Raw genomic sequence first — 26,362 nt, 5'->3', positions numbered from 1 at the left:
AAAAAAAAAATTCCTCATTAAATACATTGAAAGAAAATTATTATGAAATGTATGACTAATTAGAAAATGTTATTCAAAAAAACTTTTCAGTTCAACACAGAAATGTTTGCAGTCATTAAAAAAAACATAAATTTCTATTAGAACTATGAAACAATTTAGTTTAACTTTTTACAGTGCTTTAGGATTTAAGCAATGGCTCTAAAGATCTGTATCACATAAATATTTTCCATAAACTGGGAATCCAAGGGAATTTTACACATTTCCATAGACTACCCATCTTTTTATTACTGAATTTACTAAAAAATAGCATTGGCAAAAAGGACTATAACTGTAATTGCAACTAAAAGACACATTATGTTACAGAGTCACATTATGAAGACCTCTGAGATTCCATTATCTTCCTTTCTTATATGCTTATGTATTTCAGGAGTTGTCATAACCCAGGTTTTCCATTCTTTTCTATAATACTGTTAACATCTGAATGACAGTATCTTCTACTTTATCTAAAATTGGAGACTAGAACTCATAATTAGTTCCCCTTCTTCATTTTCAAGCTCGTATTTATAGCTCAATCACATTATGGAATTTATTTAAAACAAAGAATCCTACAAGTTTCTTTTACAGTGATGCAAGTTAAAGTAGGCACAAATAAATTAATAAGTAAAAATTAGGGTAAATGCCAAATGACCTGCTGAACTGGAGGAAAAAAAAGATCTCAAAAGATCAATACAGACGTACTATTAACATTAAAGAGATGTTATAAAATAAAAGTTGATCTTACATCAAACTATTCTCGGCAGTTTGTTTTTTTTTTCCAAAAAAAAATGTTATGCAGACATAGTCAATAATGAAGGAAAATGTAGGACGTGTGATGATATCTTAGGGAAATGATGTAACATCACTTTTAAGATCATCAGTTGTTATCAGTTTCAAATGACTCTACCACTAACTAATACTACGATTTTGAAAAATATATTTATCTGAGGTTCAGGTAACTCCTCTCTAAAATGATAATTACAAAGACTGAGGCAACGCATTTGAAAAATTTTGCAAGTCTGGTGCATGCACATACATGCATACAAAATATGCTGCCATAACATTTTAAGTAAATATTTTTAAAGTACATATTCGCATTTTACTTTTAACTTTTAAAGTAAATAAATATGTGTACAGAAATAATCAAATAATATACGCCAAAAATACAAATCATTGTTGTCTTTGAATAACAGGGTTGAATGTATTTCCCATTCTCATATTCCTTATACCAAACATGTAATTCTATAAGGCAAAAGTATTACTTTAAAATAATATATACTAAACAATAAATAAAACTATAATTTCTATCAATTATTTAAATATATTTTTAAGGCAAAGTAGTATACATTATTCTTCACTATTCTTATTTATATCCAATGCATCTATAAAACACACATGCTTTCTAAAGAATCAGATGAATAAATAATGTTTAAGCCACTACATTTTCTACCTTAAACAAGTTTGGTTTCTTTTATATCTGAATCTCAAAGTATCAAAGGTTGCCAAGGCAGACAAGTAAACACTTTGGTTTGCCTCCTTTTATTTTACTTTCTATTTGTTATATCTGCCATCTTAGCTTACTTAAAAATTGAAGGAAAAAAAGTCCTATTTGTCTTCATTAATTTTTCACAGACACTAAAGGAACTGTACTTGTGTTCAAAATGCTAAAAGTATTTCTTCTTCCAGTCAGCTATATATGCTGGTCATTAAAGAAGGGGAGAAAGCCAAAGAACAGTGTTTTCATCCAATTCTTCCCAACACCAGGATAATGAGACTTCTGGCAAAAACTGCATTCGTAGTTATTCCTGTAGTCAGCATACCAAAAAAATGTAATGAATACCAACGTGTCGGAAAAATTGCAAGAAGATACAATATTGGCGATCTTATAGCTCTTGAGAGAAATACTCTGCTCAAACCTCTGCATGTCACCTCTTCCTTTAAAAGGTATTAGAGCCTTACTTAATTTACATGGCTCATATTTAGATAAGGAATAAATATTCACTTATTTTAATTTGTGACTTTAAACAGCGAGCATTCTCTCCCGACTCAAAAAATGTCCAATCACCCTAACAGCAGTAATAATGATATTTTAATATGGTACAGAAAGGCATGAGATAATCTTAGCCATCGTTATACCGGGATAATGTGATGATTCACAGCAAATATGACTAATGTTAACAATGGCTTCATCACCCACTGTTTCATCCTTCCACTTCATCTTCTGCTGTAGAAGAAAAGGACAAATAGCTTTGTTTCTCCTGCTCTAGATTTTAAGCATACTACCTTCTTATATAATATAGTCAGGCTGGATAATCAATAAGGAAGGAAAGACAGCTAAAGTAAGTCCACAAACAAATCTGAATAAACATTTTAATCTTCCTACAGGAAATGTTGTCACAGATATTGAAAGTAACAAAAACTGTCAAATTTGAATTTTCCCCATATTTACCTAAAGGTAATTTTCAAAGCAATGCTTTCTTATTGATTAACGACATGCTAAGAATTTTGTATAACTTACAACTAGATAATATATACTAAAATAGATATATTTACAGTTGAAAAATAAGACAGATTTAAGGTTTGCTTAAAAAAAAACTCCAAATGTTTACTTTCTTAGTATTTTTCACATTTGGAATTAAAAATAATTTAAAATAATAAACATGTACCATTTCGCCATTTAATGAATAGATTTTTACTTGGTGGGGGAGATTCTGGGAGCATAATAACCTTCCCTCTGCTCCCATCTCCAGGCTTCTTCTGAATTAATGAATCAACCTATCTGCCTCTGCTGACTCAATCAACTACTAGAAATTCTGGAGCCCAGGATCCATTAAGATTTGCATTCATTTGCTAGGGCTACCAACACGAAGTACCACAGACGGGGGGGTGGCTTAAATAATAGAAATTTATCTCCTCACAATTCTGGATGCTAGAAGCTCAGGTTCTTACTGTCTGGAGGGTTGGTTTCTTCTGAAGCCTCTCTCCTTGCCTTATAGATGGCAATCTTTCCTCTGTGTCTTCACATAGTCTTCCCTCTGTACCTCTCTGAGCCCTGATCCCCTTTTCTTATAAGGGTACCACTCATACCGGATGAGGGCCCACCCTAATGACCTAATTTTAACTTAATTACTACCTTTTTAAAGACCCTATCTCCAAGTATAGCCACATTCTGAGGAAGCGGGGCTTACGTCTCCAGCATATGAATTTGGTGAGGGACATAATTCAGCCTGTAACAAGATCCAAGAGGAAAACTATCTACAAGACTTCCTTCTCCAATGGCACAGAACATTCACTAGAACTTACACAGAAACCAAGGATGGAGACTGAAAGGAGGAAGATCCAGGAAGAGTTAGCATCTAGTATCTATGTTGCCTACCCGCAACCGCAAGGTGGAGACAGTCCTGGGTAAGGGTCTTTGACTAACCACAAAAAAGTCAAAAAGGATGATTTCAGCAAACTGTTCTCTGTGTGTTTTGGGGAAGTGGGAAAGGAGAATCATGGAGCACTTTGGGGAAATATCAGTGAATATGATATGACTGCACTTTCTACTGATCTAGCAAATTTTCTATATGTTTGGTTCAATTTAAAAAATAATTTTAAAATAGTTTCAATCTTTTAAAAAATTTCAAGAAGGAACTAAGTAAGTAGGATGAGTTTTCTTTGCTGTTGAGGCTCAGAATGTACAGAGAGACTAGCACAGAGAACTGGCAAACAGCTCAGGTACAACATGGGCCCAAAGAATCCTTTGCCTTTCAACCCCTGTGAGATTCATGCATTAAGTGCATTTCAATAAGCAGATTACAGCCCCTGGAGGGATAGAAAAAATTTAAGTCCAGAGAGAAGACCAAGTAGGATGATCAGAACATACTTTAGTGAATCAGAAAACATAAAGGAAATAGATGAACTCGTGAACAACAACAACAACAACAAAAATTAAATGAATGCAAGGGGGAAGAATAAAGTAAAATTATGAGTTTCCATGAATAAAAAATGAAGCAGATGAATTAAAGGAGAGGTTTTCATTGTGGATATCTGATCTATCAGCCTCAAAGTTTAAATACACATTTTACTTGATGAATAATAATATTGCTGTGTTTTAAAATCCATTTAATAAGTCTTAAAAAGAACCACTAAGAGTTACTGAAGGAAATGGATAATGAATAAGGTAATTTTAATTATTTTATACAGTAACAAACAACTTAATTTGACCATTTAGGTTAACGATTTTAAGCATATTTAACACACTGTTCTCATCATCTATAGGGCAGAACTGTTCCTCAACTTGTGTCCCTCAGTGAGCACTGCTCGTTTGTATTTGAGTATATGTCCTTGACAACTCAATTATTTCCTTTCAATACTAATTGCCTTTAAAAACATTAATTAGACTATTTCTTCTCTGATTAATGCTGAAAAAAATTAACATCAAAAGTCCTCAGCCTTGCTGGTTCTAACTCCAATTCTTTTTTTCCCCCACCTTCAACTTCTCATAAAGAGAAAAATCCAGTTTCTTAAAAGGTTGTTCCTAACATGCCCATAAGTTATGTTGGGTAACTTAATGAGAACCTCTTTGATGAGAACTAAATATAACAGAATGATTTCTTACAACCAGGAAAAAAAAAAAAAAAAAACTAAAGCAACTGAATCAGGATCTAATATATAAAATCAAAATATCTAATCCGGTAACACCTGAAAAGGTAACATCACAAAGGGACTCGCAAGAGGATATATCAATGTTACATACACCGATGTCATCAGGGCACACTGGGTAGACCTCGGTCTTTCACTGGTCAATGTCAGCTAATTGCTATCTAATTTTTAAACATTAGCCTTACCACACATACGATTCTGCCTTTATCTAACCTCCCAAGAGTCTTTTGGAGCTCACTGTTTCTTAAAATGAATACATTATTTTCCTTCTGAAATACTGTCACTAAATGGAGAAGTGGGAAATTACTATTGTCACACAAACACAACAAAAATGTACACTGCCAGCTCCCTCTGTAATGGACGCCTACTTATGTGGCAATAAAACACTGGCAGATCACAGGGATAATTCCCCTGTGCATGTGCGGCTGAGAGGAAAAGTATGCCCTGCCTTGACAGGAACTGCCTTTAAGTCTTTAAACTGTCCTCCTTCCAGTATTTATTCACGGTGTCGTCTATGCAGCTGAGAAATGCTATTTCAAATCAGCGAGCCTGTCTGAACCCCTCCACAGAGAGGGGCTGAGGACCTTTGCAGTAACTCAGACTCGGTCACTTTTCTCAAGATAGGCATTAGGTGTCACTTGCTGCTCCTTAATATGCTGATTTAGCATCCAACAGCGATGGGGCAACTGGTGTGAAATGTCAGCTAAGGACCAGACACTACCATTTAGTAAAGAGAAATTTGATCACGGAATTGCAGCAACAGTCAGTAAGCAGCCCTGGATTTTCTGGTCAGATGACTGGCAACATTTGGCATCACTGAAATTAACGAAAGAGCCATCCTCCTCCAAATTCCTAAAAGATAACATCACTTTCAAATTATAAAGCTCCAGTAAACAATTATCTGAGGGCAAAGAAATGACAGTGACCGCATGAAATGTCTATAAATTTGGGGAAGAACGGAAATTCTAGGAGCTTTGACAAGCTCTTTGTATTTCACTAGATAAACACAGCTGGTCTCCATGTTTTACCTTTCCTATTCCTACGATGCCTCTCTTCCTCTCTAATGGAGTTAGTGGTTCTGTCCTTTAACTTATCATCTGTCCTGCATTTCTCACAACTTTATTTTAAGAAAGGCTGACTGCCACATGCAGGATCCCATTTGGATGTATCTGGAGTCTTGGCAGCTTGACTACCCTGTTCTCCTACAAACAGACTTTGAGAGCATGTTTGGAGGTCCTAGCAGGAGAGTGCAGCTACTCTTGAAACCTTGACCAATGAAAGGTCTGCCTCGTTCAGGGAAGGTCATCCTCTTCCACCCAGTGTGCAGCTTCAGGAGAGAGAGACGTGGAGCCATGACGGAGGAGAGGACACTACCCAGCCCACCAGATCAGCCAAAACAACCTTGGCAATCACTGGGGTGACAGATGTCGCAGCCAGATTGCCCCTCACATCCAGTTTCTCGCTTTTTGTAATTGAAAGTTGGTTAATTTCAGAACATCTTTGGTTTAGAAATGCAAATAATCCACTTAGCTCTGCATCTTTGCCTTTAACCAATGCTTAGGAGCTAGTCGAATTGAGAAGCACAGTATTAAAAAAAAGTTGTTGTTTTCACTGGTTCCAGTACGAGTGAATGTCTGCATGGTATTTAAGCTCAAGTTTAGAAATAAGAACCCATCTAATTAATTTTCATCTACAGACCACGACTGTATATGCTATACTGTGTAGACCACAGTTTCCCTAAAACACTCCCTGAATACACTCATTTACTGGTATAAAAGCCCTCACACAGTGCGTGGCTTGTAGATAGATACTCTAAAATAAGTTGGTTTTCAGATACAAGCCCAAGTAATTACATTGAGCTTAATTAACACTTTGAGGTTTATGATCTCTGTCTCCATAAGCAGACAAGCAAGCATTTTTGTGTAAATACTTAATGCCTGACAAATCACAGTCAGGCTAGAGAATGGGAGGACTAGGTCCTCTCTCTGTTCCCTCCATTCCTTCCTTATACTCTTTCAGTCCCTCTCTCCTTTTGCATAAACTGAAATTAAAATTAAAACAAGCTATCATTACCACTTCTTGGCACAGCACATCTTATATAAAATAAAACATGATAATAAATAATCTTATTGTGAAACAAAAATAGCAACCTAGAATTACATGACCTTGGATAATACATTTAAAACTTTTTAATTCTCTACTTCCTCACCTAATCACATTATAGGTTAATAATGAGAAGAAGGTGGAAAGGAGGAGGAAGAGGAGGAAAAAGTGAAAGAGAAAGAGGAGAAGGAGCAGGGGAAAAGAAGAGAAAAGAAGTTATTAAACAGAATAATACACGTAAAATACTCAGCAGAGAGACTGGCACATAGTAAATGCAAGGCCGAGAGAGGAGAAATGCTATGATAAAACCTGGGAATCAAATCGATCTGGGTTCAAATCCTCGGGCAAAATAGCTCTGTAAAATAGTAATAATAACATACCAGGTAAAAGTATGCCATAAGGATTAAGGAAGTAAATGCAAATAAAGTCCTTAGCACAGTGCCTAGGATATCTTAAGTGCTTAATAAACTGTTAGTACTATTATCCTTCTATATAAGGTACAATGTAAGAGATTAGTTATTAAAAAAAATTAATATTTAAACTAAAGATGTCATCACTCTCTACTGAGAAAATATAAGAATCAATTTCTGTTCAAAGGATTTAATTAGAGTCAAAACACAGTTAGAAATAAAGGCATCAAATTATATACTCAACTCATCTATTTTAATCTCTCAAGTTTAAAAATGCTGATTTAAGAGGGGAAAATTGATGTATACAAAGTCATTTAATGAAAATCAACACTCTGCAAGAGTCAAACTCATTACTGTGAAGTAATGGGAAGCAAAAATTACTGAAATTCACATTTTAAAGAAATACTCCAAGTACATAAATATTATGCTGGATGATTTACTTAATTATTTTCCTTTTTAAGAGGTCATATTATGTTGTTATGCTGGGGAAAAAAATAGCACAGGCAGTGATATATAGGGCAGTAAATTCTCTGTAAACCCTCTTGGAGAAAAGGAGTCATTATTATTTATTACTGAACTTTTAAGTTGGCTGACCCAGAATTTCTGACAAAAGACAGTGTAAATAATCAGAGGTGATTGGACTGTCGGGCAACAATAGACCAACATTTCTAGGAGTAGCTGTAATTGGGGAGTAATGAGTCCTGGGACTAAATGAATAAATTAACCAGAGAAAGGGTAGACAGTCTCTTGTAACCACTGCCTTGGCTGTCAAGATGTAAGTTGGTTTTTGCTCATAACTGGGCCTGGATGGTGGCAGGTGCCCCAGAATACAAGGTCTCACTCCCCCACAGTGCAGCGTGCCCGCATGCCGCCTGTGGCTGAGATGATACACTCAAGACAGAGCATATGAGCTGGTGTGTGTGATCAGGAACTGCAACTCTGAGGCCGAATTTTTTTTTTAAATCTGGAAGACAGATGTTTGCCCCAGCCAGCCTGTTAATTCGGAACTGATTATGTTGCCAACAACAAAGGCACCAATTTGTAGAGAACAGTATGAGTTTTTGACATTATTATTATAATTAAAAATACATCTATCATTTAAAATTAAGTCCTGTGTACAGAACCGTATTTAACTTTTTACACTGAGCCAAATGCAAACTGGTCACTTCTACCTAAGTCTGTCAGAAGCCCTGCTATTTAAAAACAAATACAGAAAAGAGAGAGAGGAAATTAGTAGAAAGATTAAAGATTTCTATTTCCTTATATGAAAAAATAAATAACGCCCCATATGCTTTTTGACTTAATCATTCCATTTATATGATTTAATTCTAATAAAGTCATCAAAAGTTTTCCCATATATAAAGGTGCGCTATAAACAATATTGTCTGTATAAAAAATATAGAAACAAATCAAGTGTCTATCAATAGGAGACTGGTTAAATAAATAATATATTCATATATACAAAGCCTTTAGAAAGAATTACATATTAATATCCAGCGACATAAAAATTTCCATGAAATGTTGATAAGTAACACACACACACACACACACACACACACACACACACACACACACACAAAATGGTCCTAAAAGTAGTCACCAGACTGTAAAAGGTAGTTTTTCTCTGGATGGTGAACTCTTAAGGCATTTTTTGTTTTCAATTTATACTGTCTATTATATTGTTTAAATTACTTACAACAAGGATACATTTGTGTATTTAGCAACATAAGAATAAAATATATCAGAATCCTCTAACATACATACATTTGCATCATCTAACATACAACCCATAAAGAATAAACCAGTTCTCACTGCACCTGGATCACATGCAAATAAAAATGACTGACGTGCAGCTGTACTGTGCTTTATCAGTGTACTTCTTTATAAAAGGACCACCTTTGATTCTGGCCTCTATGTTGTAAGAAAGTTGGAGAATAAGTATTTGATAATTTCTAGAACACAGACAAGAAAAAGGAATAAAAACTATGTCTATATAGGAAAGTTAAAGAGATTTGGGTTCATTAGGTTACAGAGCTACAGCATACTGTCAAAAAGCACAGGCTTTAGAAGAGTCAGGGAGATCTGGGTTCAAAACCTCTTCTACCTGAAATGGCTCAACTTTGTTATGTAACACCCCTGATCTTCAGACACATCCTACAACATACGAACCTCATACAGTTGTTCTGAAGACTGAATCTGAGAATGTGTGTAAAGCATTTAACACAACGTCTGGCAATACTGATTGCTCAGCAACTGAGAATCATCATTATGTATCTGCCAAGAACACTGAGCTATGATGATTTGACGACGTCTTCTACCACCCCCAGTACACCCCCGCACACACACACACCGAGATATTCTTATAAGGAGAATGCCAATCACATTATAATGTATATAGGGAACAGAAAAGGAAGTGAGCTTAAATTAGACAAGCACATGGATGTTAGAAATACTTTCTTGAATACCAGCCTAAGCAACAATGGGATATTACAATTGTGACACTATCATCACTCAACTCATGTAGAAAAGAACACCTAGCTCCCTAACCAGGGCTTTACACCTGCCCGAGTGTAGAAGGTCAGGAAAATGAATTCACAGAATTCCTTCAGATTCATGATTCTATGATATTTTAATTAACAGGACATTCCATCATTGTCATGGTAAACTGTGTCAGGGAACTATAAGCAAAGCACAGACAGCTCATCTTTGCAAATGCAGTTCTCAATTCTATAGGCTCTAAAAAGAAAAATCAAAAGATTAAAAAAATAAAGTTAAGAATATTTAGGAATCAGAACACCATTTGAAGCTGAACTCTGTAAACAGCTAAAACAGTGTTTACCTTCAGCAAACACTACTTGATCAGACTGTCTCCAACTTTACATCATATTATGAAGTTTTATTTGAATATTCCATTATGTGAATCAAAGATGGTGGCCTTGGGTTAGCACTGTTTCTCTATATTTCCCTTTATGTAAAACATCATTCACTAGCATATTCAGATCAGAGCATGTCTATTGTTCTGCTGGGTCAAGGTTACAGTTTTATAAAACAGAAGTGGAATGATATATGGAGCTTTTTTTTTATTTTGCCTCACTTTGAGACTCTTTTAACAATCATCATAGGTTTCATAGACTCCCAGGTCACCAGGTAAAGTTCAATGACTATCACTGTAGAAACAGCACTGCACACGTGGTTACAAATCCCAAGTCCAGATCCACTCCTACCAAGCACCTGGGTGTGAGGGCTGGCCAGCCCCATGTGTGTGGGGCATGTGTCGTCGGATAGGGCCCCTCACCCAGAAGGATCCCACAATTGGTTTAATGCTTTGCTGTCATCTTGAAACTCATGACTCTGTAAGGAGTCATTTATATCTTCTTTTATTATGAAGTCATAACTGCCTGTGTGAGCTTTCCAAGTCACTTCATCTGCTTAATTCTCATCCTCGTCAATGTGATCAACAACCCAACACCACCCCCTTCCCCTAATTCTTGCAAATACGGTGTTATCAGAGCATACGTTATCTCTGTCAAACTCACCACAGTAAAGCTGTGGTGGTTACTTTAAACATTACTTTCTCATCTTAAAGGATTAAGCCAACTAAAGTCTGTAAGAATCAAATTTCTAAAAGAGATTTCCTTTAATAGAAAGAGACTATCAATGTTGCCCAAAACCTTTCCTTGTCTGAACACCTTCCATTAGGAAAAGAAATGCACTACACCATTAACTGTACTCTCTATCTAAACGTTATTATTTGGCAGCTACATTTTTTCCAGAAGTGTCTTTGTTCAGATAGTCATTGAGTGCAAACACCACTTCATAGGATGGGGGAGGGAGAAAGGACTCTGTAGCACAGAGCGATTTACAACAGAAAGTGTTGTTTAAAAACACTTCACTGCTAACCTTTAAATAATATATTAATCAGAACAGAATGTTACAAAAACTAAAGCGCTGAGTGTGGTAGTGAGGAGCAGCATAGTTACAGAGATACGGACCTGTTTCCTTCTTAGGATAACCGAAGAGGTCCTAGACACAGCACTGAGTGTTTCACCACCCTTTCTGTTCGGCCCTCCATTTCTACCACTGTAATTACATTAGACTTAAAACCCATAAGGATGTGGCTAAAGTGTGTCACTTGAAAGAGGAAACATGGTGGTGTACCTGGAGATTTCCACTTAACACAGTGGTAAATGGCAGCAAGAAATACAGGCATCTCCCATTTACAATAATCTCCTTCAGAAAGCTCCTATGTTCTGAGTGAAAACCATGATATCATTTATTACGATATTTATTTTGTTAACTGGGAATAATACATAACATCAGTACCACTCCACACCCCTACATACCTAAAAAGGTGTGAATTCTTTGTTGGGTAAAATTGGACACATTTTTAAATTCCTTGAGCTTTCATTTTTTCAGGTACGAGACCATTTTAACCTATTTTGCAGAATACAAATTGTGTTAGAAATATAGAGAACCTAGCAAAGTGCTTGGACCATAAAAGACACTGAATAAATGCTAACTACTTGCCTGTTCCTTATGACTAAAATTCCAAAGACTTTCACTCCTCTTCATTTTTGTAATCCACTCATTCACTTATACCTCAACTTTGTTATCACCCAGAACTCTTAATTTCTTTCATTTCTATCATTTACCACAATTTCTTGTTCTCCATTGCTCCCTACAAATGTATACTTTATACACAGAAAAAGGTTGACACTCTTGAATTCATAATTCCTGACCATTCTCAGACCCTATCTATCATAGTTTCTTTATTTCAAATATTTCAACTATGATTAACTAATTCTTAAGTATCCCTGATGTTTACAAAATTTACTGACAGTTCTTAATCCAAGATGGATTCGATAGTCCTTTCATTCCACTACCTTTCACACTGCCACACCTTGTTAAAGAAAGCTGATTTCATCATGCACACAATCATACTGAAAGAATGGGACCCTATATAAAAAGTCAAAGAAAGCAATGTTTTCCTTTCTCTCCTCTGCTTCTTCAAAATCACATTTCTCTATACTTTCTACCCTAAAACTCACATTAAACCTTGAAAAGGTCTTGACACAGACACCGGCTGGCTGGAGACATATTTTAATTAAGAGTACCACAATTCAGCACAGAGAGACAATGACCCAGTTGAAAACTAACATCTCTCATTTCCCCTTGCAGCCAAGGATTACCCAGTGAGATAAACACAGAAGTACCAGAACAGGACTTCTGGATATCTCTGGAACTACCAACCTCCAGGTTTCTGGTGTGAGAAAATAAATGTGCAATATGTGTAAACTAGTTTAGTTGGCATGTGTATTAATCTCATTTGAACACAACTTCAAGCCTTACAGGTTCCAAAACCTTTCCATTCCTCTTTATATTTACAATTTTTATGTTTGTATATAAATTTTATTTACCTTGGAACAGTCTCAGTTAATCAAATAAAACACTGAATCTGCGTTATAAGCAAAAAGTCTAAGCTTAATCTGAAAGTCATTTATAATGCCATTACCAGCACGGTGCTGCCCTAGCCTGAGAATCTTCGGGAGTTTGAGTGTGACACATCTCTATTTCCACTCTCTGAGCTTTTCCTCCTGATCCCACCTTGACTCCACTTACGAGTGCACATGTGATTTCAGCAGTAGCACTGAGTAAACTGGCACTGGAAGGCCGTTTCCCAGTGGTAATCCCGTGTTGGTACTCTCTGGGATTGGTGGACGTTCAGCACTGACTTGCTCCCTCCCTGAGGCGATTTCCTGCCTTGTTTGGAGACATCCAAGACACCCAGCTGCAATGTCAAACTTCTAACTGTCACTTACACCACTACCCCTCAGTTCCCAACCGACAGCTCCCCTCTTCCTGCTGAACTGGCTTTGCTCTGGCAGGAAGCCCCATTGGATCCAGTCCCAGACCAGCTCCATCCCATAAGGCTGATCTCTGCTCTAACTGGTACTTAAGCTCACGCCCAGTAAAGCTACCTTTCATTGCTCTGCCACTAGGCATCTCAAGCCTCAGCACTTCACTTCCAGCATCCACAAGCATGTAATATATCCAACCCAAATCAATAAAAGTAATCTCAACTTTGCAAAACAAAGGGTAGATTACCTAGTCCCTTTATCACTCAGACTCAAAGGAACTATATCAGCAATCAGAATAAGCCTCTTGAAGACATTTACACTAAGAGTCAAGAAAAGGGTAAGCACACTTTTCTCCTGGGAAAAGAGAAATAGCATAAAATTCCACAATTTTCCCAAAGTAAATTTTTCTTGTTCTCTTCAACATGGATAAGTTTATACCCTCAAGATAGATTGTGGACTACTGGCCAACACACACACACACAATATGCAGACAGCTCTTTTAACCTCATTTGTAGAATAGGAAGGTGTTTTTTATCTTCTGTTTTTTCTCAATGTTAAGAAGGCTCCTGATTTTACCCATCAATCATTTCAATTACCCACAACAGACTCTTCACTTTTTCTTACTTTGCTCCCCCAAGCTTCACCATAGTCCTCTAGACTCTCATGGCCCGTTCATTCTTTACATAAATATAGACTTCTACTTTACTAAGAGAAAAGCGGTCAACCAGTGTGAAGGACACACCATCTATTTCAAAGATAAATTGTATGACTATGATCTTCTCTGTATCTGTGTCTTCTAGAATCAAACTTCAACATTCATATTTTTCTCATTTTCAAACTTCAGATTCCTTCCTTTCTGTCTAAAACATGCATATATGTCCTCCATTCGCAAAAAATCAACAAAAAAGAAAAACTAAGTCTTTAGCAGTATTCCGTTCTTCTTTCACTGCCCTATCAAATTTCATAAAAATGTAGACACATTTGTCGCCAATGTCTCTTTAACACTGAAGTCTTCACTCAGTTCCAATACATTCTACTGAATCTGTCCCCACAAAAAGTAAACCACGGCTAATACACAAACACAAGACAGTTTAAATTCTTCAAGTCTCTGCAGAATTTCACGTTATTTCCCTGGATCTCTTCATAATTTCTTTGGACCTAATTTTCAGAGATATCTTTCTATGTTTCTGAATTAAAACTCTCTAGAGATGAAGGCCAGGAATCCACATTTTTAGCAATTTCTATAGGCACTGCTAACAAACAAATAAAATGTATAGAACTACCAGAAATGAGAGCTGAAGAAATGTAAGAAAACAATTCGATTAAACTCTCTAGTGTCAGGGGAAAAAAAAACCCTACTTTAATAGTTATTTGCAAACATCTGTCATCTTCTTCTTTTCATTACTAACCATAAGCCAAACATCAAGGTTGATTAAGAGATGGGGCATATTACAGTATTTAAAGCTTCATAAGAGACAGGAGCAGTTTTAATTAAAGTTACCAGGACAACCAGAGGGAGACATGATACACCATAACTGAAAAAATGCCACTAGAAAAATCTGTTTATGATAACCCTGATCCTACTTCCTTCAGGCAAAATATCCAGAGACCTTCATGTACTCAATAAATCTCCCTGGCTGGGCTGTGTGGTGAATAATGAGCCCTGGTTTCATGTACCTCCGTTGTTGAGGAGGCACCACTGGATGCTGGACTACTCTGCTGAAAAGCTTTCTCCCACGAATTGTTCATTAACACTTGCAGATTTTTCAGCCTAGTTCAGGCTAAAATAAATGTTAATAACAATGTTAAGTGATTGTTTCCTTTTTGCTTCCAAACACTGATTTGAGACTTCTTAAGTATAATTCAATACTGTTAATAGGATAATCATACTGAGGCAGTTTCTGAGACACAGATTTAGCAAGTGTCAGAAAAAGAGTCATTTACAGATATATCTTTGAAATTAAATGGTTGAAATTACCAGTGTAGGCTTAAACAGAAAAAAAAAAAAGGGGGGGGGGTGGGGGAGTTTAGTTCAGCGCATGCTCAGCATGCACAAGGTCGTAGGTTCAATCCCCAGTACCTCTATTTTAAAATAATGGATTTAGAAAGGGAAGTCCTAAAATTGAATTCTACCATGACCTCATGTTACCTATACAATCTCAACAAGAACCCTGGTCCTCTCAGAATTTCCTCAGTTGTAAAACAATAGTAAACAGGTTTGTACTTCATAGGCTGTCTGGAAGAACCTAATGTATGTAAATCATCAGTCTCATAACACATTTTATATCCTCACAAAAAATAAGAGAAAACCAAATAAACAACTATTTGAGGGCAAAATTCTGTTTTGCTATCAAAGGGAGGCTTTTAGGGCAAAAGCAACTAATTTTTTTTGGTAACAATTGTTCTTCCAGCTTTTCCTAAGGCTGGTTTGATGGCACAGGTCAAAGACCATGGCACAAAATGAATGTGAACAGCAAGTCAAAATAAGTGGTGAAATTGAAAAAGAAAATATTGCTTTGAGTAGTTTAGAGCTAAACATATAGCAAACACAAGTTAAGTGTAAAGGAATAAGTTGTGTTTTAGTTTTTAATCACCAGGCTATAAAAGACATAATTAAAAACTTAATGTCCAAATACATAAAGTCTGTGCACATGCATGCACGAAAAATTATTGCAGATATTGAAAAGTAATAATAGTACCAAAACAAAACTCTAGTTCATCTCTGTTAAAGGAAAAAAAGGTGAATTATCAAACAAACTATTGTATAATTTCTCAGATATGCGAGAAAAAAAAGTTTTGTTTACTTCTCTTTGATAGATTTTACATCTATACTTCCAAAGGTGCCTTAGGTTGATAACCTTCATGCTAAAGAATAATAGAGGTTTTAAGTTTTTCACCTTCAAATAAAAATGAAACTTTTTGCAATACTTTGTATTTTATTTCATTGAATCATTTTTTAAAAATAGTTAATTGATATAGGATTGACAAATTCACAGCCTTCCAGAATATTGTATCAACTGACACATCTAATTTTTAATGAGTCAGAATGAGCGGTAGTTTAGAGCACACTACTCAGCCCTAACTTTTTTCCCCAATTATAATTAGATACTTCTTCAGGCCAAAGGACGTATTTGTGTAAGAATGAGAACTTAAAAGTTGGACATACCTAAATTTAAATCCTCTTACATTCTTATTACTCAAAGTATAGTCTTTGTACCAGAACCATCACCTATTAGAAATGTAGTATCTGTAGCCAGATCGACTGAATAAAAATCTGCATTGTAACAAGAGCCAGGGGTGAACTACATACATGCACATTAAAGTTTGAGAAACACTGTCACATATTGCTTGTTAAACACATTTCCTTGGGCAAGTTAAAGGAATCCTCAGAGACCTAGTTTCCCCACTGAAAAATGAGACTCAAAATGGTGTCCAGAGCACAGCAACACACTGAGACAGAATCAGATAATGCTACTTGGTAAACACTTAATAAAGTCTAACTGGTATTAAATTTTATCATCTACCTCAAATTGGTATAGTCAAGATATTTTCCAATATATGTATTTATGGGATTACACTGGTACCTCACGTCGATAAATTAAAGCTCCTTTAGTCCTGAAGCCTTCCTGAGTATAAACCTATAACAAGACTGAAGTAAATTAATAATGCCACTTGCATTACTTACAATATAATGTGGCACCTGTTTTTTAATTGGCCTCAAAATATTTGTTTTAAATGATTTTTTTTATTTTCATGGAATCAAAAAAGTTGAAGAATTTAGTTCGAAAACAAACATGAATCTTTCTCCCTGACATAAAATCTAACTAACTACATTTAATTTGTCATTGCGTTTTCTATATTCTGCCATCATGTGCTTAAGATAGTCACTGAGCCCACAGGACTCAAATAATGCACCAGGTGTCTAAACTATCAATTCCAAATGATCAAAAAGAAAATCTTATTAGGCTCCCATTTTAACCTAGTTAGGGCAAGATGCATCCTACTTCATTTTATGACCTTTTCCAAAGGACTCTCATGTCCAGATGACCTACTTTCTGTATCTGGAGAAAAAAATGTAAGCTGATAAAAGTCAGTATAAATGGAATCACTTTCAGCTGTCATTAAGCGAATGTTAATTAGTTAGGTAGAAAGTATCTAATTTTTATTAGATACTTTTTTGAAAACATATTTACATCTATAAATGATGCTTTAAAATGGTATACACATACCCAAAAATGAAAAGAAAAATGCTTCGAATCTTCCAGTCATGAACATTTATCTTATCGTGGATTACTCATTTTTCTATTCCTTAAAGATTAAACACTTCAACTTGTGGCAATATGACATACTAAATATTCCAAAGTACCCTCCTTTTACATTAGAACAAGATTCTGAATATTTTAAGAAACATAAAAACGTGTAAGTGCCAAAAACACAAGAAAAATTTCTGAGTGCCAAGATATATATAAAATATAGTAAACTAAAAATCTAAACCGTCAGTGATAAGTAAACAAGGAATTCAGAGTTATGTGGGAACAAACAATCATAATGATGCTGAGATTTGTAGAATAAGAGGAGCTAATCTTATGAGCCAGCATTATATCTAACAAAAGATCAAGAAGAACTTCATGAAGAAAATTCAAGGCTGTATTAAATGGCATTAAAAACTGTAAGTGGAGAGAATATCATGTTTATAAATAGAAAAACATCATCATGATACCAATTCTTCCAAGTTTGGTCTGAGTCAATGCAATACCAATCAAAATCCCAGTAAAGATTATCTTTGATAATAGCACGCTGAATCTAAAATCTAGATAAAAGGTGAAGATTCAAGAATACTCAAGATCCCTTTGAAGAAGAATATGGTGAGGAAGGCATTGGGGGAAGGCAAACTACTGCCCCAAGAAATACAGATTAGAAAAAAAATTTGGATTACAACTGAGAACTCTATCCTGATATTTAAGTCTGCAGTTGCAGCTAGGTCTGAAACACATGGAATCTTTTACAGTAAAATATGTAAAAAATATTTATAACCTCAGGGTAAGAAAGGATTTCTTAAACAAAGCATACACACCAAAATGCTATTAATTTTTAAAGCCAACTCTGCATTAAAATTAAGAACTTATTTTATCAAAATATACCATAGATAATGAAAAGACAAGTCACAAACTGGAAAAAGATATTTGCATCACCCAGAATTTAAATGAATTACCATTAAGAATATATAAGCTACAAATCAATTTAAAAAATTAGAATGGACAAAAGATATGAACAGCTATGTCATTGAATAGAAAACAAGAATGGTGAACGAATGTAAAACAAGAAGAATGTCCACCACATCAGTAATAAGCAGAGGGTACCATCCGGCACCTATTTGATTGCCTATAATTAAGAAGTCTGACATTGCCACATATTGGATAGAATATGGACCAATGGGGACTCAAATATTGCCAGCAGAGGTCTAAATTGATACAACGATTTTGCAAAACAGTTGTCATACTTATGTAAAGCTGCCTTTGTGAATACCCTACAGTCCAGTAATTCTACTGTCCTGTACGGACCCTATAGGTAGTCTTGCACATGTGTAACAAGAGGCTTGTTCAAGAAAATGCAGCAACACTACTCACAGTAGCACCCATCTGGAAACAACTGAAATAATAATTTACCAACAGAGAATGAATGAATGAATGAATGAATGAATGAATGAATGAATGAAGGTATAGCCCCATAAAATAATATTTTACTGGGAATAAAAAGAGGTAAAGCTGAGTATAAACATCCAGGTAAACCATCAAACCTAATGTTGATGGAAGAAAGCAAGTGGTTGATCACTACATACAGTATAATTGGCCACCTCTAGCAAGGAGGCAGGGTGATGAGACCAAACTAGGTACTACAAAGGCAGCTTTAAGGATATGGGCAATATTTGTGGGTTTTATACCATATGATCAACTTAAATGTGATTATTACATACCATAACTTACATATGTATAAAAAGATATATGTACCAATTAAATATACTATTCCGTTGCATTAATTACCCTAATAAAAAAATAAACTAATAATTAGAAATAAGCTACCTCATTATTTGGGGTTGATAATGAAACCATGATCTCATCTTTTATGAACCTATTAGATGAACACAGTTTCTAAGGTAAAGAAAACACACTAAGGAAAACCTCAGAATAGAGCATGAAAGATAATAAATAAGTAATGGGAAATAATAAACTGAGTAGACACAACTTAAACTCACCACAAGGGCTTTAGATCTGTTGCTCAGAAGTTTCTCAATATCCCTGGCTGCAATTTCCACCAGCTGGCGTGCATTATTTGGTTCTACGGTATACAAATCTTGGTATTTCTCATAAATCTGTATGAAGAGAAAACAAAGTTAATAAGAATAACTACATATTTGGCTCTTAAGTTGACATTAGAATGTATTTAAAACCATAAACAATTGAATAGAAAGACAAATCTTTTCTTCTTCTTGATCCTTTTGGAGTTTAGATGTGTCATATAATATATATGTTAATTTGCTGTAAGACTGCAAGCTTGCCAAAACAGTATGTCATGTTAATAGGTTGTAAAACACTGCAAACCACAACGGTTTGTGCATACAATTTTGTAACTTGAAGTTGCACTGCCCCTCAACCTCAAAAGCTGGTATTAACTGCCATCAACATTTTCAAGAAACAGGGAAGCCATTCTAGAAAACAGGAGAATTTAAGCATGGGAGGTCGCATCTGGAATATGTGTGTAGCGAAGAAAAGCAGGAAGAATGAGATACTCTACTGAGGGACAGTTGTACTTTTTCCCTTGCTACAGTCACTGCGGCTACAGTGTATGCTGCTAATAAGCCTTATGATCAGAAAAAGAGAGAGACAGAGAATGAAGCCCCTCCCCTGCTAAGGTTCATCCCCGTAACACAAGGAGCTTCATTTCACAGTCAGAGAAGATGAAGGTCTCTGAGGTCTGCACTTAAGTTTGATTAAAGCTGTAACAGTATAAATCTTTTTATTATGAAATTAAATTTTTTTTTAAGTCACTGACTGAAACTATACTGAAAGTAAGCTAGACAGCAGAAGGAAAACCACATTTCTGGCTCACATCCATGTTTATGGAAGGATTTCCCCAGAGTGGCATAAGATGCACCTGGTTTACAGAGCGTGCACAATCCTGGCAGGAGAGAAAGAATTAAAGAAAGGAGGAGGAAGCAAAAAAAAACAAAAAAAAAAAAAAACAAAACAAAAAAAAACCAATGACCATGTTCGTGGCTGGAGGGCTGAGCTGAGAAGGAAATCCCTTAAGCATCCAACAGATGGGCTGCACACGCATGACTAAACCATCTTTGAAAGCCAGGGACTGGCAGGTTTTTGTCGTCTTATGAAAAGTGAATCCAGGCACAAGCAGGAACCAGCTCAACCCTGCTTTTTTCTGGCCCAATTCCAGCATTCTGCGTTACTACCAACAGGTTCCACAGCCTGGTCCCAGCTGAGCACGTATGCTACTGGTGAACCCTGGTTTCTAAGGATACAGACACATAGGCTAATATTTATTTTTAAAAAGAGTGTGTTGCTTTTACATGAAGTTATACATTTTTAAGTGACTAAAAACAGAAATATTTAATTGATAAATTAAAATTAATAATTTAATTAATAAACTAATTAATAGTTCTTAAAGATTTAAATCAAACTTTTGATTTCTCTCTTTCAAACTATGAGGTTTTTCTCAGACTTGTTTGAATTTTGACCTTTTAGGTTTTCATTCCAACTATTCAAGAAACAGTAAAGTTAGGCATATAAAGTCCCCATATTTAGTAGATTCAGGATTCCTGCATGTCACTGGATTACTTATGCTTTTTTACTGATGGGCAGATTTCTTAGTCCTACTTTTAAAAACCCAGGTTATCTATGAAGAACTCCCTCAAACCCAAAGCTGGTCATTTCAGCTTAAGATGACATTCAGGAACATGAACTGCTGAACAGATTAATTCACCTGGGGGACAAAAAGATAAACAACAGTACTTCAAATGATCCAGGATATTTAGATCTTTGCAGTAAAACCATTACAGCTAATGGGTATGAAAGGCAGTTGTGCTTTTTACCATTAATATCTTGTTCATTTCTATATGAAGTCTAACCTCCTTCCTGTGGTAGAGGGACTAGAATATAATTGAGAGTTGGTAAAGACGGTTCAGGATGTATAATCTCTACTTCACTTGATGTACTACAGATAACAGCATTTATTAAGTCATCATCTACGTATGCCAAACACATTATAGGTGGTTTAAAGAATGAATGAACTATAAATCAGAAAAAAACAATTTAAATCAAGTATACACATATATTCTCAAATAGATACAGAATATTCTCCCAAATTCTGTTTATAGGGTAATTTTTAAATGCTTAGAAAATAAAGATTTAGGTTGCAAATAAACTTTAATAAAGTGAAGGAAGCTTAAGTTTAGGGCCCCAAAGTAAATTTCCTGCTGTACATTTTTATGTAGAAAACCATGTTTAAAGTGTCTTCTTTGTAATAAAAATGAATTAGAACCATTTAACTGCCCCATGAAAAGAATTAGCTCTTGGTTCAGGTTTCAAACAACATCATATTCTTTTTTGTTGCATGAGATATTCTGAAGGCTCTCAAAAAGTCTCTCGGTATATGTTTAGTAAACAATTTTCAGAGTAGAAAGTTTCACATGGATTTTTAAGATTATATAGTTTCATAATTTATATGTATTTATAATCCTTTCCACCACTAAAATAAACCACACTTCTGAAATATTTAACATGTTAACACATAAATATTTTAAACAGAGCCTTAAGTATCTTTCCTTTTCCTTTATAAAAATTATCTGCCTTACCATTTTACACAGTAACTTTCCTGAAATAAAAACAACATGGCCAAAATAATATGAATTTTTCACATGAGAGAGTTTCATTCAAATCACATGTCAACTCCTGCCATGTGATCTGACACTTGCTTCTATTTCTCTTAGTAAAAAGAATGTAGCATATAAAGAGAAGTCAAGACCAGATCTTTTTCTTCCTGACTGATACACTAATACACTTTAATTTTTGCATGGTTCAAATCTTCTGACTTGACATAAGTTTTGACAAAAAGAATACTTGTTGCCTGTACATTCCTTCTTTCCCACAATTTTAGTTCACTGGCTTTAATTCTCTTTCACTACTAAATTCACAGACCAAGTTTTGCTATGATGACAACAGAGACTATGGTTTCACTACCTTTTTCACTGAAAACTTCCTTCTAAGTCTTTTTGCTCTAATTAACTCCATGTTCCAAGATGATTTTCAGAATAATACATTTAAAAAATAACTTCAAATGTAATATCTAAAAAGTGACACCACTCACTGATACAATCACTTAATAACATACCTAAAGAAATGTTTTAGAAATGATAATACTTAGTATTATGCCATGAAATAATACCAGCACACCAGAGAGGTTTATTAAAAGCTAAATATGCTCCCAAGTTTTGGAAGACCTGGAAGATTATACCAGCAATCATGTTTAGATAGCTACTCTATACCACTCTGAGGTGTTTCGAGTTCATCGTTTACTCACGTTAAGGAATCTAAAAATTACATTCCATTAACCATTGTATTAGTGAGAACAGTGGGTTTCAGGCATTGGAATATCAAGTGAAAGGAGTTTGAGTCCTATTTCACATCATTCAGGAACAAACCACTTCCCAGAGCAGCAGCGAGTGAAATGGTAATGTTTTACATTCAGGCAGAGAATTTGCAATGTCACCCTATGCCCAGGACCTCTCTTGGCTTCAGCAGGATGAGTAGAAACAGAAAAGCATTTTAGGATTAACAAGAAAGGTAACTCAGAATTAAGGATCAGTATAGCTGTTGGGAGATTGTCTTAGTGTGGGTTCAAGGAGACCTCAACACAGAAACTGAGAGACGGACAGCAGGAAGCAGAGGTCCAGCTGAAGGATGATGATGAAAACCATCCAGAGTTGAGGGACCCTTAAACAGGCTGAAGAGACTGGCCAAGTTCTTAGCAACAATCACATTCAATATCCATGTCAAAAGAACCGAAGAGAGTAGACACCAGGTATCTTGTCATTTAAGTTTCTCCTTACATCCCACTGCCAAGAAGCAAAGTCAAAAAAAAAAAAAAAAAAAACAGACTATTGAAAGGGATTTGGAACTGTGAACTTACTGAATACATAATTGACCACAAGATGCTGTTTTAAACTGAAAGAGACTAACCTTGAAATGCTGAGACTAATTTTTTCCCCTCTTGGGAGAGAGAACGGCAGCTCATGGTAAGTTAAGTTCCCTAAAGAGAAACAGTCAAATTTCGGCATATATTAAATCTTAAATACATAAATTTTGACAGCCTCCCCCCTCAATACTTGTACATTTACTGCCCTCCAATGGAATTTGTCCTAGACAAGCCATCAAGATCTCTGCCATGCCCCCAGCCGTCTTCCTGACGGGAAGTTTCCCCTGTAACAGTCCCTGATGAAGGAGCCCTGGGAATTTCCTCACAAATGGGTGGCAACATTCTAAATTAAGAGTTTGCTCTTGTTTCCTGCCTATTTGCATCAGAATATATCAGACCTAGAAGCAACTAATTTCTGAATCAATGACCTGTGAGAAGCCAGGTACAAAAGATCTATATAAACAAAGGTAATACACTAAACAATCAGATTCTCTCACCATCAGGTGACAGCTGGACAGATCAAGGGCAGAAGCAGCAGCAGAAGTGAAAAGACTAGAGGAAAACAGTCTTCAGATACTGAGAGATGTAAGTGGTAGGGAGAACAAAGACCTTCTGAAGACACCCTAACCTCCAGACCCTGTTACTATCCTGTCACATGGCAAAGGGGAATTAAGTTTGCATGTGAAGTTTTGCTAACCAGCTGCACTTACAGATTATCCTGTATTGTGCTAGTAAGTCCAATGTAATCACAAAGATCCTTAAAAATGGAAGAGGAAAATGTACTAGTGCAAGAGAAAACCAGAGAGATGGCAGCATGAGAAGAAACTGGCCCATGTTGCTGGCTTTGAAGAGGGAGGGAAGGGTCCGTGACCCACGGAAAATACTTCTGATGTACAGTATTGTAATATAACAAATGTAGTAAGCCAATAAATTGATAGTTATTTGTCACATTAACAACAGAAAACTAATACAATGAGTTAGCTGTGAGGAGCCCTGAGCTGAGAGGCAACAATAATAATCAGCCTCTGGGGCTCCCTTGGCTCTGGACAGCCCTTCCCCTGACCAGACGATCTTCTAAGGACCTCGAACTCTTGCTGAAACCCAGGCTCTTCCTGAGTTCCCTTAAATGTATTACATTTATTTGTTTTTTATGGGTAGTTCTACAATCAACTCCCCAAGTGATTCACTCTTTCAAAAAATAAAAATGCTAAGAAAGCATTTTTGTAAGTTGTGATGAACATTATTTATAATTACCACTCTGCATGTTCATTGCATTAGTCACTAGATTCATTTTATTGAAATGAAAAATAAGCTCTATTGTGAGAAATGTACAATTTCCATTATACTTTATAAAATAATACAATTATCTCAGGATTCCCATTATAACCATCATAACTGTGTAGGATGCTGAAAAGAAATTCTGGACAGAAAAGCTAAAAGAATAGATAGCACACATGGCATAAAAATATATCTGAATTGGGTGAATAGATAAAATTCTACCTTATAAGAATGATAGGTGAGTTCAAAAGAAAATGTTGTAATATGCCTCTTGTCAGCATTCTAATTTCACTATCTTCGCTGGCTAAATTCATGTACCTTCAATACTAATGCAGACAGGAAAAGAGATTCACTGTCCCCTCAACTGCTTTAGACATTCACAAAATCAATTTCATTTCCTTTTAGTTGAATTTTGCAATGTGGGATGATTTCGTTATGCTTTTTTTCTTTATTAAGTGTTCCGTGGGCTTTTGAACTACTTGTTTCCTAGCAACTGAGATTGTCTCGTTTCTAAAAGATATATTAATACGAAAGTATGATACCATTTTCCTTCTTGGTTACTGTCAAAGATCAAAGTTCCCTTAAGATATTTTACAATGATTCAAAAGTATAATAAAGTCCACTTTATTTATCATAAATCTTACCATCATTTAAGCTAGCCAACATAGAAATGTTGAGATATGTGAAGAGTCCTTCATCTAAGGTAAAGAATAACTAGTGACACTAAATCTGAATTGATGTTGGAATATATTTTACTAACAACGAAGAAAATAAAAACAAAACCTAACTTCCTCCTCTGAAAATTAGCTGAATACTATTTGCATTATTTTTTATTGAAAGTCAGTTTACAATGTTGTGTCATTTCTGGTGTACAGCATACTTCAGTCATACATGTACATATACATACATTCATCTTCATATTCTTTTTCATTATAGGTTACTACAAGGTATTGGATATAGTTCCCTGTGCTGTACAGACGAAATCTATTTTTTAATCTATTTTATATGTACTATTTAATATTTGCTAATCTCGAACAACCAATTTATCTCTTCCCATCCTCCTTCCCTGAGTAACCATACGTTTGTTTACTATATCTGTGAGTCTGTTTCTGTTTTGCAGGTAAGTTCATTAGTGTCTTCTTTTTTCTTTCTTTCTTTCTTTTTTTTTTTTTTTCATTCCACATATGAGTGATATCATACGGTATTTTTCTTTCTCTTTCTGGTTTACTTCACTCAGAATGATGATCTCCAGGTCTATTCATGCTGCTGCCAAGTGGCATTGCTCTATTCCTTTTTATGGCTGAGTAGTATTCCATTAGTTATATATCTCACAACTTCTTTATCCAATCATCTGTTGAAGGACTTTCCACATCTTGGCTATTGTATACAATGCTGCTATGAACACTGGGGTGCATGTATCTTTTTGAATTAGAGTTCGCTCTAGATATATGCCCAGGATTGGGACTGCTGGATCATATGGTAGATCTACTTTTAGTTTTTTGAGGAATCTCCATACTGTTTTCCATAATGGCTGCACCACACTACATTCCCTCCAACAGAGTAGGAGGGTTCCCTTTCCTCCACACCCTCTCCAGCATTTATTGTTTGTGGACTTTTTAATGATGGCCATTCTGACTGGTGTGAGGTGATACTTCACTGTAGCTTTGATTTGCATTTCTCTGCTAATTAGTAATTCATTACTGAATTAAAAATGAATTTTGCCATAACAAAATACACAGTATTTCTTAATTAACACATAAGCCCTTCAAACTCCCCTTCTCTTCTTTGATTAAAAAAGCAAATACTGCAATCTCTTAAACAAAA

General features: G+C 35.4%; 1 protein-coding gene across 6 annotated transcripts in view; it reads right to left on the bottom strand.

The window, feature by feature from the left end:
• Positions 1-26,362, bottom strand: part of CACNA2D1 (calcium voltage-gated channel auxiliary subunit alpha2delta 1) — a 425,079-nt gene that overhangs the window by 307,986 nt on the left and 90,731 nt on the right. For all 6 annotated transcript variants that reach the window (XM_064487623.1, XM_064487624.1, XM_064487625.1 and 3 more), the window contains exon 3: positions 19,308-19,424. In XM_064487623.1, coding sequence (XP_064343693.1) covers positions 19,308-19,424 — 117 coding nt within the window. The remainder of the gene's footprint in view (positions 1-19,307; positions 19,425-26,362) is intronic.

The sequence above is a fragment of the Camelus dromedarius genome, chromosome 7, assembly GCF_036321535.1.
Source record: "Camelus dromedarius isolate mCamDro1 chromosome 7, mCamDro1.pat, whole genome shotgun sequence".
Taxonomy (NCBI): Eukaryota; Metazoa; Chordata; class Mammalia; order Artiodactyla; family Camelidae; genus Camelus; species Camelus dromedarius.
This window is presented reverse-complemented; position numbering and strand designations above follow the sequence as displayed.